The 14041-nt window shown below is 39.1% G+C and overlaps 1 protein-coding gene across 1 annotated transcript in view; it reads left to right on the forward strand.

Annotated features, from left to right (window-relative positions):
- The window catches only part of SPIDR (scaffold protein involved in DNA repair), a 194478-nt gene that overhangs the window by 66789 nt on the left and 113648 nt on the right, over nt 1–14041 (forward strand). Inside the window, exon 8 of the mRNA XM_059471467.1 lies at nt 7255–7474. Within this exon, the coding sequence (XP_059327450.1) occupies nt 7255–7474 (220 nt within the window). The remainder of the gene's footprint in view (nt 1–7254; nt 7475–14041) is intronic.

Here is a 14041-nt window from a genome sequence, read left to right on the forward strand (position 1 = left end):
TGCCTTTGAAAAACAACTGAGTGAGACAAATTTGGAAGAGTCTTGCTAGTTTGTTTTAATAAACAAAGCATGAAGTGCAATTTTCTTTGTTTCCTTTATAATTCCATAATGTGTATTTGACCTATTCATCTGAACCAAAGGCAAAGAGTGACTTTCATTCTTTGTGCAGTATTATTCCCAGCCTTAATTGCCCACAATTCTTTGTACTTTCAGTGGGAAAGTTTATTTTATAACAGCTTTTACCTAAGATTAGTAGAAATTTGACTTATGTGTAACACCTGTATTTTGCATGCTGCATATTTCTAAAGAATTTCCCAGTTAAGAGAAAGCATGACTTAACTTCTCAACCATGTGTTTAGAAATGTCAGGTACAGTAAAAAAATTGCTTCTAAACTGCAGTTCATGTATACTATTTGTTTGATAGTTCTTTGAGTAAAAGTAACACTAATTTGTTTTTCTTAAAAGAATCTGTCCTTTCCCCATATCATTCAGATATCACTAAGATAAAGAATTATGACTGTTTAGCTGATAAGAACAAGTTGCCTTCACTATTTTTGCACAAAACATGTATTTGTTAGCAGGTTGTAACATACTAATCTAGCTTCAAGCAAGCTCATCTTCCTCCCTTGTGTGTTCTTAGGAGTTTGTAATGACTTTATTCAGAAAGCTCTACTTGCATAACGGTAATTTTTTAATTCATTTGAAAGGAAGGTGGTGAAATAGTCTTCCTTTTGCCTCTTGTCATGCTTCCTTGGTCTTTTTTATCCATATGACTTGTGGTTGAGGAATTTTATTTTGTCAGTCTTGCTTTTCACGATAGTTTATACTTGTAGGAATGCGTATGGTCCTTATTACTATAGACTTTTTATTATCACCACAGTAATAATTTCCACTCCATTCTTCTTCGTGCTTGGATATAAGTTGGCTTTTTTCTGTGATGCTCAGTGGAGAAGAGCCATTCACTGCTTGGCATTTTCCTATGCTTCAGTTTTCTTTTGTGTTTCTAAGTGGTCTGTGTTGTACTTCACTATTCTCTACATTGGTACTGTGGCCTTTATGAACTGATTTCTGCCTTGTGTGATGTGATTGTTACATTCAGTTAGATTCAGATGGGCACATCACATGCTTCAGCCCAGGGGGTGAAATGTGTTCTTACAACATGGCAAGACTTTTAAATTTTCAGGAAGAATGGAAAATTGAAAAATTCAAGAGTACCTGCTGTCATAGACTAAACTTGGCTTTGTTTTGCTCTTGTTGATGTGATGGTGTTACTGTTGGTTCTGGTGGTCTGATATGCATGGAGGTGCACTGCCTATCCCAGCTGACACGTTCAAACCATGCAGAATTCAGTTTACGGTCCTGAAACACATTGTCTCACTCTGTAGGTCGTGTAGAGATTGCTGTGCTGCTAGAGTTCCACTGGCCAGCTCTAAAGAGAGTTTCTTCCCTTTGAGAACTTTCCATTTAAGGCTACAGGTGCTTTTTTGGAACACTTGAGCAGTAGCATTTTAGCGAAATTCACTGGAGTGAGGTGAAACTGCGTGCAGTCTTACCGATATTGACATTTGATGCATTTCCATACATCAAGCACCATGGATCCTCTCCTTGCACTGTGTTCAGCTTCCTGTCGCTGTGTCACTAGAGAAACATAAAATATGTGGCTCCCAAGAGATCATAATTTCTATATTTTCCTCCTCATTTGTCTTCCTTATTGGTAGTTACAGAGTTATTAAAACAAACTTTAGAGTTGTATTTCAGGCACTGAAGCCAGAATGTCTGAACATTTGTTTTTTTTTAATTGTGCTCCTCAATATTTTTTTCATTCTCTTGTCTCCAAACTGGTTTTTAGTTGTTGAGAGTCAAAGGCTGGCTTTCTTCTTAGCCTCGCTTCTAGGCTGCCCTTGGCATGGCCAGTGCATCATCTGTGACCATGTGCATTCAGTGCTGATGTGGCTTAAATATATGTGTCTGCTGTGAAGCCAGTGTGTTAGGTCTGAAGATTAGGGGCATTCAGTCTGCCAGACATTGTAGAGTCAGCTGAAGTCTTTAAAGGGCTCAAGACCTCAGGGTCTATGAGCTCCAAAGGAATGGGGAGCTTTCTTTTGCCCTTTGCCCCCAGTCCCCTTTTTTTTCCCCTTCTTTTTGTTTCTTTTTAACCCTTCTGGAATTCAGAGTAAATGCAGAACATCTGCAAAGTAATGCATCAGAATATATTTTGATGTCATGGTGTGTGACATGGTATATGGCTGAAGGGCACCATCACCCTGTGTACTAAAGTAATAAATAAAAATGAAAATAAGTACGCAAGGAAACTGATGCATTCAGTGTTGAAATTGGTTTGTTCATCTCCCAGGCACTGGAATTATCTTTGAGCTACTTCATGTCTGGGTTGCAAATTGGAGTGAGAAACCAACATCTCAGAGGACACCTGGAATTAGATAATTAACTGTGTATGTCAGAGCAGATCTCTTAGGTGGTTAAACCAAAGTGCCTCTAGCTTAGGATCCTGTTTCTGCCAGTGACAAGAGCTATCAAAATGCCTAGAAAAAAAAATGATAAAATGGCTAACACTTGATAATATTTTCCCAAAATAGTCTCCCAAATACCTCCTACAGATCTCTGACTCAGGGAATTTGTAAACCAGAATTACTGTCTGTGTTCTTAGTAATTCTAAATAAGTTTTTCTCCGACCAGAAAGTTACTGGTTGTTTTTCTGAACCCATGCATGCAACATAGACCTGTTGTGATCACACTATTATGGATCATCAGGCTTTTTTGGAAATTATGCCCAAGATCATTGCCAGGTTTGCTCCATTACTACTTTTGCTGAAAAGACTTTTCCCTGTGATATCAAATGTTCTGCTAATAGTAGCAGTGAGAGGTTGATGTTCCATTTGCCCAGGTTTGGATCAGGATTTCTTCATCTTTGTCAGAGCTTCTTGTTTCTTGACTGGGAGGTGAGGGAGATTCTTATCAATCACAGCAAGGCTTCGCCAAAGATGCTTCCCTGCTTAAATGGTTCATTCCTCTCACCAGTCAGTCTCTCTCATGGATTTCACTCCTTCTGGACCATTTGCTCATGATCCATCTAGCAATGGTTTCTGTCGGTTGCTTTTCAGAGGGTAGCATTTATCACAGTGGTGTTCCACAAAGGGTGATGTAACTAATCTAGCTCCTAACTGGTACCTGATTTTTCTTGTACACTGTCCTTTCTGTGACCAATATGTGGATTCAGTAGTAGCCAGCATGTTACTGCATACCTTTGTGAAGATTTCTCTTCTTATGGAAAATTCTGTGAGAAGTGAGGGAGCGTTACAGGCCTTGGTGGCTGATGCCCTCCTTTCAGATGGTGTTCTTTAGAGGGCACATGTTATACACCTCAAATACCTCTGCAAAATTCATACTCGGCTAGATTATCACTACCTTTCTGGTTTTCTTTGTGGCACCTTAAGCCTTGTGTATCAGTGATTGAATTACACTTCATGCCTCTGGGATGAATAAACTCCCTGTTTCTGCTCATGGGGCCAGATATTTCAAATGATCCTTGTGTCAGTGGATGTTTTCTCTGACTTTCCAGCTGACTCTGTGAGGGCTGTGGAGAGCTGCTGGAAGGGGCAGCTGTCCATGTTAGGCTGTGTTCCAGGACCAGTGAGCTGCAGCAGCACTCTGTCACCAGAGCTCAGAGCACCCAGGGCTTGGCTGAGAAATGCACCTGTGTCTCACACTGGGCAGGCTAATCTAGGTTTCCATCTTTGTCTCCTCCAAGCATTTCACTTTGCAGAGGCCTCTGGAATCAGATTGAATATTTGGAGAAGGCCCTTCACTGAAAGTGGGGTCAGTCACTAGAACAGGCTTCCCACAGCACCAAGGCTCTCATTTCAAGGAACATTTGTTGTATGATTTAGTGTTAGATTATCCTGTGAGGAGCAGGGAGTTGGACTTGAGGGTCCTTAAGGGTCCCTTTTAACTTGAGGTCATCTGTGATTCTGTAAGAGCTTTGTTAAGCAGTCCTCAAATTGCTGATTGCTGCTTCATGGAAGATTTCTAAATGCATCCAGGCAACTGTATGCTCACTCCCAGCGAGTGTGAGAGTGTATACTTGTCTTTCAGTGGGAGAATAAAGGTTACCTTGAAGCAAGTAAACTGAAGTGGCTTTGCAGTTGGCTGAATTAGCTCATTAATTCTTCTAGAAGCTAACCTTGAAGAAATCCATGAGTATTCTGGGCATCAGAATGGGAAATGAAGACGTGTAGGAATGGGCACAATCGCAACACATTATTGACTGCACCTTTTAAAATGCACGCAATTGTAAGGTATTATTCCTTATTTAAGATTACTAGGTATTGCCATGAAACATGCACATGTCTGCTTCTGAATTTCTTGAGCTTTAATTCTGCTTTGTAAATGCAAGTAAGTGAAAGATAACTTCAGCAAGCAAGTGGGAATTTAAGTAAGTTATCCAAGGGTGAAGGAGAACAATGCAAAACCCAAAAGTGAGCTTTTCACATGGATGAACAAACAAGTAAACTCTGGAAACCGTAGAATTTGCAGTGATCCAGCCTGTCTCCTCACCCACAAATTTGCCCTTCAGTGTGCAGCCACATATGTTTGATTTATTTTTGATTGACATAACAATACAAGAGCCAAATGTATTAAAACCAAAGCTACATTCTGAAATTTGGTGTTTCATCATGTGCCAGCAATCCAAAGTGCTTTTCCGTGTTGTTCAAGAGAACACTATCATCAGCAGTAATAATAATTTCAGAGTAATTAAACTAAACTATCTCTGTGCATCTAAATAAACAAATAGATTGTGGTTCTGTAGAATGTGCATGTGTGCCAAGTGTGAGACTTGGCTACTGGTCGAAATTGAGATGCTTTTAGTGCAGAAGCATTCTGCTTCATTTAGAATCAGCTCCCAGTGTTTCCACCAGCTTTAGACTTGCAAGACTCTAGTGTTGTGGTAGGATATTTTTTACTCCAATGTCTTTTAAAACTTTCATACAGATACAGTTCTTGATTTGCCTAGTATTTTTAACTGTTGTACAGTCAGAGGTATTTAAAAGAAAAATATTGTTAGGCTGTCAGTCATTGTCTTCAACCTGCTGTATAAAATGAGTAACATATAAGCTGCTGGCCAGTAAGAATTGTCATAGAATTCTTCACATAAGAAATGCTTGGTTCAGAAGTGATGAGCAGTCTCTCTCACAAGCTGTCTTAATACTTTTTTTTAATAAGCTGTTGGTACGTTTGAAAATTGAGACTGATTTTTTTTTTTTTTTGTGACTTGGTTTTTAAAGTGGATGTAAATGCAAATTGTGCTGTATGTCTAGAGGGAAGAGGTAAATGCTTAGTTACTTAAAAGGATGAGAATTTTTGTGGTTAGCAGAATTTGCTTATGCGTGCCAAATGACTTGGGGTTGACAGAGGACCACAACTGCAGCTAGTCAGGCAAAACAGAATTCAAGTGTGAATATTCTAAGCCCTTCCCTTCAGGCATAGAAAACTAGTCAGTGCTCACCCTTGTCAGAATTTTCACATAAGCAAACATTATCTCAGTGCAGAGAGTCTCTGCAGTGGCACTGTGGCATTACGGCTTTCTCTGAGGAGGTGACAGCAGTGAGGAGCGGCAGCAGGCACAACCATGTCTCTTCATCAGTCAGTTTCACAGGATGTGGCAGAAAGGGTTCATTCTCCTGCTTCTCAGATCTGGGAAAGGAGGTCAAGCTGTAAGGGCTTGGACAGAAGTGGCTTATGTACATTGTGTGTCTGACTGTCTGGTGGAACCCTTGATAGAGGTGGAAAATACCAGTTCAGGGGAAGCAGAATGCTTTGCAGAAGCATGTTGCATGTGATGAAGAATGGGTTCACATGAAAGTGGTTTTGAGAACAATTTAGTTTTAGATTTCCAAATTGCTTTATTTCAGTTTCAGTATGAAATTTAATAAAAACAGGGACAGAATTTTTTTATTTTACTTTTGTATAATTCAACTTTATTGAATAAATTTGAAAGGTTTTAGGGCCCAGTTTCTTTGGTTTGGGTTTCTTGAGGGTTGGGTTAATTTTTTTTTGAAGTTTCTCATAAACTCAAACTAAAATATTTTGATTTATTTTCCAGAGGAAAAACATTCACAGTTGTGAAATGAGCCTTAAAATAAACAAACAAATAACTAGTACAGTTCTGCTGTTAATTTCCAGTATCACATTCACTGTTCCTCCCCTGTTTCTTCTTTGCTGTGGGAAGACAATAATTTATATCAGCTGTTTTTCTTGGGATATTGTGTTTTTCCCAATGCAACTTGTAAATCAAAAAAGGGTAGAACTGGGGCTCTGCAGCCCTTGTCCTCTGGGACCCTTTTCTGCCCCACTAAATGCTTGCAGCATTCGGCAGGGAAACAGCATTTCTCCTCTCAGTGACCAGAGTGCAGATCTGAGTAAGGCTAGGTGAGAATGAGAATAAATCTTGCATTTTCTTACAGCTCAGACCAAGGTCTGTCTGAGTAGCTGGTGCCCTGTGCAGAGTGCAAAGGACCCAGGGGTAATTTCATTTCAGTGCAAAGTTGTTTCTTGTTCAGCAGAGATGCAAGTGCTAAGAATTAATCTGTGTAGATGCTTGTATCTGTTCATGTTGCTTTAAAACAACAGAGCCTTCTGACTACCCTGACTGCCTACTGATAAAATGGATGATCAGTTTTGCAATAATTATTTTTAGGCAGTGCATCTTACTCCTTCTTTCTCCACATTTGTCCCTCAGTGTGAATCATCAGCTTTTAGATGCTTTGTATTCTTCTAATTTGGTTCCTGACAGCTGCTGCTTTGAGAAAGGTCAAGGAGGGCAAATACAACTTCACTTTTAACACAGTGTTTGATTATTCTGTTTTTAAATAAATGCATTTTTTGCAGTATCTAATAAAAAAGACTGAACAAAGTCAATGAGTTGCAAGATTTAAAAGTTGAGGTGTGGTGGGAGAGGGCTTCTTGTAAGGAGTTTCTGAATTCATTGATACTTGGAAGCAGTGCAGGTGGGATTTTTTTCTTTACAATTAATAGTATCTATAGAAAAAACAAAAATTACTGCAAAAGCTTAATGTAGGTCTTTTGATAAGGCTGTGTATTCTACTCATACATGGATTTATCATGGTCAGACAGATGTGCAGAGCACAGAGGGATGCACATCTGTAGAGTGCCAGAACTTCTTTCTTTCTCCTCATCCAGACTTTGCATTTTTATTTTTCATTCTCACTTTCTTTTCAGATAAATCTGGTGTTTTAATTGTGAGGATCTTGGAAATATTTGAGGAGTGCACGATACAAGTTGCCATCTGCCAGCAGCTGGAACAGTCTCCTGCTGCGCTTTCGCCCGAGGATGCTGTCATCAATGCAGAGGAGCCAGTGCTCAAAGTCCTCTTCACAAGGGAGACAGCAGCTCACCTGAAGAGCAGACCACGGGATGTTGTCCACATCTATCCCCCATGGTGAGTAAGGAGAAGTGGCCACACTTGCTGTAGCACTGCAGAACGAAGTGGAGTTGTTGGAGTGCTGGCTGCACTGCTGTAGGAAAAACCTTGGGGGGTAACAGGAGAACAGGGCATTCTTGTGGTCATCTGTCTCTGGCAGCCTGAGAGACTTTGACAGATACCTTCAAGACAGCTCAGATAACAACTAAATGTGTATCATGATGCCTCTAGTGTTGCTCAGGGCTTCAGTTGTGTTTTTGCTTAATATTTTCATGTTTAGAGCACTAGGAAGGCCTGAGCAATGTCTTATCAATGATAAGGCCAATAAAGTGCATACTTTCTGGGAGCAAAGTACTTCAGGAATGCTCATCTGTTGTTGGGAGCATGGGTATAATATTTCAGTGGAAAAGTCTCTATTAACTGTATAGCATTCAGTCTTCAGTTCCCTGAGTTCCTCTTCAGCACAACCCTTTCTGTAATTCTTCAAAATGTTTGATGTATGCTTGTGATTATTTTCTGAGTTGGATTATTTACCTGAATTTTGAGGGTAACAAAAAATGATGAGATTTCTAGTAAAGCAGCTGGTTGGTAGTAGCTGGAGGCTGGAAGGACTACCCTTCATAAAAATTTAGGGGAACTTTGAAGTGGGAACATTACTTCTCTCTTCACTGCCCTCCACCCTAAATTATAAAAGAGGAAATACTTTTCTTATGTATTTCAGCATTCATTACCTGAGTTTTAGCCTCCAGCTGCCTCTCATGTTTGACCATATCCTTTTGCAAAATACTTTTTCCTGTTTTGCAAAGGTCTGTATCTGGTTTTTATCTTCATTGATAGCTGCAAATCTTTTCTGAATTCCCCAATTTGTAGTCTTTTGCTTCTGAAATGTTTTTAACTCTTTTTGGATGCAATTCAAAAACTAAGGGAAGATATTTTATTTGGGGTTTTTTATGGCTACAGATACAACTATTGATTGTTTAGATGTAAATAGATCGGTAGCCAAGGGAAAATGAAGTTCAATATTAATTAAGTCCTAGTCTGATATGATTCTGATTCACTGCCCTGTTTTCTTCTCATTTATCTTTTCCTTCAGAAGCTTTTTTTCATGCTTTACATTTGGCTTTGTTTTCCTGTTTTCTTCTTGTTTCTCTCTCCTACAAACTTAGTTCCGTTTTTCTCTTCAGGTTTCCTCTGTCGTTTTTAAACCACGAGGTTTTGCATTTATGCAGCTGTATCCTTCTGTGTAGACCTTAACCTACATGAAGATTTTTGTACCAGAAAAACTGTTTTAAGTAGGGCGTGATTCAACTTTTCTCTTTGTTTCCTTCTTTTTTCTTCTCCTGACCTGTTCCTGTAGAATGCTTAGCTTGTGTAAGTCTCGGACTGCTGCAGCTTGTTTCATGTCTGCTCTGGGAAGATGTAAATCTGCACTGATCTGATCCTTTCCAGACTGCAGACATCTGCAACTGTACTGGTCTACTCTTCTCATTTGTTTAAATTTTAAGACATTCTGGACACAAAACTCATTCCTGTATGCATGTAAGCTGAGATTTCTTTAGGAAGCTTCATAGCTCGCTGTCTGTCTTCCTAGAAACTCTGCCTTTTATTTGCTTTTTTAAAAAATATATATATCTTTAGTAGGACGTGCTTTTCATGTAGGGAAAAGGGTATTTCATGAAACTGTAATGTTTGGACAGAGGATACATCTGCATTGTCACGGTTGCTTTCCTTACCTATACGTCTGTCAAGGCACTTCGTAAATACATCAGTTAATTGTAGCAAAACTGCATTAAACCTCATCTCTAGTCCTGTTCTCTCTCTTTTTGAAATTATCTTAATGTCAGTTGTCTGTTTACTCAACCAACTTCAAAAAAAGTTGGGCTGGATACTGTTAAAATACTGGAGGCAGGGAGGGGAGAGAATGAGGGATGTTTTTGTTTTAGATTATAATTTGGCACTTTCAGTTTACATTAATTGAAAATTGGACTTGTATGCTTAGTGGAAGTTTCCTCTATCACAGTTCCAAGCTTCTATTCTCTTAAACTCTTACTTGAGAAGTCTGAATGCTGAAGTCTAGTTCTTGTTACTCTGCATTGAATTTGTACTTCTGTTAAAAACAAATGCTGTTTCTGTTAAAACGCTTGTCTGTCAATTCAAATGTGTGACTAGTGAAAAAACAAATTAACTAAATCTAATCCTGACATGGTGAAATAAGCATATTTATATATCTTATTAACATCTTATGTATCTTATTAAAATCAGTCAGAAGCAAAAGAGACACAAAAAAAAAAAAGTAGATTCAAGGGGAGGCAATCCTTGAACTACCTATGTTGTTTTGGGGTACATAGTACACTGCACATTGTTATCTTGCATTTTGAGACAGTTGTATGGCAGGACAGAGTGGTTTGAGATGGGGTGTTTTGTAAGTGGCCTGCTTCTGGTGCTGTTGTGTCCTGAGAGAAAAATTTCCCATTACCTTTAAAATAAAATTCCAGAATTACATTCTGACTTTGCTTTTTGCCCTCTAACCAGGTGACCAAGTAAGTAAGATGTAGACACACAGTCTGCTGGCTCCTGGAGGTGATTATTCATGTCAAAAATTGAACATTTAATTTTGGAGCCTTTGTAAAATTAGACTTTGCTTTTGTAACTGTACTTGTATGTGCTGTGAACTCAGTGCATAACCTGGTATGTGAGACATCTCCAGCAATAGACTTGCATTAAGTACTTCAGGAAGCAGTGTTTAGAGAAGTGCTGATATGCTTGTTGGTATTTGTTTCCATGCAGAATCCCTTGAAACTTCAGCACTGCAGTAAAAGCAATTTAATTTCAAAAATAAAATATTGACAGGGGGCTGGTTGTAAAAATCTTACCACCAGACATTGCTCGTGAGAATGGTCCCACTGAATTTCAGAGGAGCTTTGTGTCAGGACAAGAATTACCAGGACTGAACCCAGATTTCTTTGTAACTAGATATTAATTTCTTTGGGTCCAGTGTCTTAAGGTACATATTTACAATCTTGAAAGCAGGGGATTTGATGTGAGAATTGTCACTTGCTATAGGGAAAGCAACCCCCACAAACCAATAAAAGCTTTCAAACCAGCGTGTGTGGTGCAGGACAGAGCTCAGCTGCCTGGCCACTGAGACATCTGACAGGAGCCTGCTCTGATCTTGTGGCTATGTGGAAGTATTATTGCAGTGTTGTATCTAAATAAGGCCTATTAGCTTGGACACATCACATGAAAATGATTGTGTGTTTTGGGCTGGAGCTGGTTTCTGTCTGGCCAGCCGGGAACAAAACAGGCAAAAGAACTCAGCCCTGCCTGCCCCTGCCTGTGTAGGCTTGCCTTTGGTTTTCTTTGCAGTACCTGAGCAACTTCTTGGATTGAGATTTTAAATGAACACCTCATAATTTTTCACAAACCAAATCTGAATCATTGTTTTTAACACCTGGAAAAGAAAAAAGTTTATTACTGAGTTTAATTAAATTGATTTCTAAGTCTGTATTCGCTTTGCAGAAATACATAACCAGCAAAAAGTAAAGATTGCCTGCAAAGACACGAGAGAGTGGAAACAAAGGCTTCCACACTGCCGTTGGTGGTGATTTTATGGCTTCAACGTACCTGGGGTTTCTTTCTGTTTGTTTCATTGTAAAAATTATAGAAATAACTTACCATACCTGACAGAAAGTAATGAGAGTTGGTATTTTTAGAGATTCCAAGATTCATTTGACTGCTGATGCTGCAAGCCTTGGGGATGGACTGTTTGCTTTAGATACTCCTGTCTCCTGCTCATAGATATGCCTACTAGTTAATATTCAAGATAAACTGACCTGAAGGAAATAGTGCTGATTAGAATTCTTTCCCTTGCCAGTAAGTTTAACAACTTTGAAATGTTTTTCATGTATTTCTGAAATAAAACTACTAGAAGTATGTGATATTAATAGAGTTCTTGGCAATAGCAGTATAAACCACAGATTACGTTTGATTTGGACAGGCTCAGAGGTCGATCCATACCTATTTAATCTGAAAGTCTGGTATGAAGCCTCTAGTTCAGGAGGTTCATCTGGTGCTAGTCACTGGGGGCAGGGGCAATATGAAGGGGATAACCACCCTGTTCTGTTCTTACACTGCCTGAAAACTCTGCAGAAAACGAGATCCTTGGCTGGATAGCCGTTATTCCCTATGCAACTTCTCTGAGACAGTTTATTTTAGGAACTTGGTATGGCAAGTACATAAAACACTTAAATCTGTGACATCAACAAGCAACTTCAAAGTTGTTCTTCAGTTTCTCTTAACCTGTGAAACCACGGGGAGTCATAATTACTCAACTTTGAGTGTTCCAGTGCCTGGAGAAAGTGTTTAATGTGGACTTCTCATTTCTGTTTGCATAACGCTGAATTCAGTCTCTCCTCAGTGAAGGAGTTTTAAAAGACTTTGAATTATTTACTACCAAGAAGAACAACTCATACAAAACATTGCTACTGATCAGCTGATGTACAGGGATGAAATCTTGTATCTTAAGTCCTTTAATGTAGGCCAGTGGTGGAAGTTGCTGTAGAAATGTGCAGGCAAGCTCTGAAGAAATTCATGTGCAAGAAGCAATCTGGTTTTGTGGATTCAGGTAGTATTCTACTTTAGAATTATCCTGGGCATGCTGTAGGCTGTGTTGTTGACTCAACGGCAGCATTTATGATAAATGAGTATGTTACTGTGATTTTTGCATTGTCTTACCTAACACTGTCTTATGTCATCTGGGTGAGAAACAACAGGAGCAACACAGGGAGCTCACATGAAATAGCTGTTTTGAGCTAGCATGGCTCGTGTTAAAGAGCATTTGGCTTCCATTTGATGAAGTTTTATTTTTTTTAATCACTCTCATCAAACAAGGGAAGCATTTAAGAACATTTACAGAGTACCTATCACTAGAAAGGTCATGTGAAAGCAGGATCTAGGCTTCACATGTTAATGAAATGCAGAAATTATCTCCTGCTGCTGTGTAAAGAAAGCATCTCTATCCTTCTAAATTTTCTCAAATTAAGGACAGACATGTACAGAACATCTTTCACATACATTCAGTTTCTCTGGTTATTCCACAGAGAGGCAGCTTCTTTGAATGCTTGATACATCAGTTTTGTCCAACTGATCAATGTTCGCCATCTTCCTCTCATGAAACCTGGGCACTTTATATATACACATATAAGTACTCAAACGGATGGAAAAGGGGGAGGGGGGGAGATCCCCAGTCAGATCCCCCTCACTGGAAAGATGTTGGCTCTGCCTTAACGTCTTCAAAGAAAGAATGTAACAATGGCAGAGTGGGAGAACCTGATAAGAGGGATGAGGCTCACTCAGAAGATAAAATTCTACAAAACTTCAGAGCTGTAAAGCCAGTGTGGGCACTATTTCTAAAGTACATATGGGAATGGCCTTGGAGCCAAAGATCAGATAATATCATCTGCTTGGAATTGCTTCTCAGAGATCATGCAGTTGTGAAAATTGAAGTTTCTTTCAGAAGCAGCTGAAGCAGCAGCAGTTTTTTTGCAAGTATTTACTTTTTGTTTTGCTAAGATATACTTTTCCTAGTGCAATCACTTCAGAAGAGGTGTTTTGTCTTTTGAGAACAAAAATACACTTACTTTCTATGAACTGAAAGTGGTCCCTAGCAAGCTTTTAATATAATTTCTTCTGTGTTTCTTTTGCTTTGTCTTTTCTTGACAGAATAGACCTTAGGATTTTTCTCCTTTTTTCTTTAAAAAAAATTATTTTTCTTTTGTCCATCCTCTCATGGAAAGGGAGAAAATTTTATCTGTATAGCTGCTCAGGTATATGCTATTTGATATCTCTAGAAGTGAAGAGATGAATCAATTAATATTATATGAGTTTGTTTACTTTGCATGTAGAAAATCAAAACAACACAATTTCTTAGTAATCTAATTAGTGAATAGTGGTGTTCCTTCATAGGTGGATGACATAATTGGAAAAATGCAAAATTGCACAGCTTTGATTCCAAGAGGAGAAAAAGTCATTGATGTCATTTCTGTGATCTGCCACAACCACCTGAAGCAACAGATATCTGGTATTTCAGATGTGGGCTATGTGTAATAAACACAGTAACATGATCACATTTTTACAGTGAGACAGACATGCTTATTTTTACAAGTGTGGCATGGATAGACACATTATACAAATGCCACATAGAAAATGTGAGCACCCTGAAAAACAAAGATGAAAAACCTGCTCTCTATAGAAGGGGTTTCCATGGAGAAAAGAATGGAAACACAGGAGGACGGGAGCCTCAAGACAGTAGATACAGAGTTGTGTAGAAGATTGAAACTGGATTTTTAAACACGACTGCCTGTCTCTGGATTAATAGCTGATGGTATCTTGCCTTGCTGAAAAGGGGAATTTCCACTGCACTGTACCAATGAGGCGCGGGGGTTTGTTGATCCATTTGTTTGCTTTTGGCCAAATCAGAGGGGTCAGAAGCGAGCGGTGTGTTTGCAAAGCAGCAGCTTGGCTTTCAGATCAAGGTTGAAATGCGTTGTTGCTGCCACAGAAGCCTCCATGGGGGTAGAATACCTC

The sequence above is a fragment of the Ammospiza nelsoni genome, chromosome 1, assembly GCF_027579445.1.
Source record: "Ammospiza nelsoni isolate bAmmNel1 chromosome 1, bAmmNel1.pri, whole genome shotgun sequence".
In the NCBI taxonomy this organism is placed as follows: domain Eukaryota; kingdom Metazoa; phylum Chordata; class Aves; order Passeriformes; family Passerellidae; genus Ammospiza; species Ammospiza nelsoni.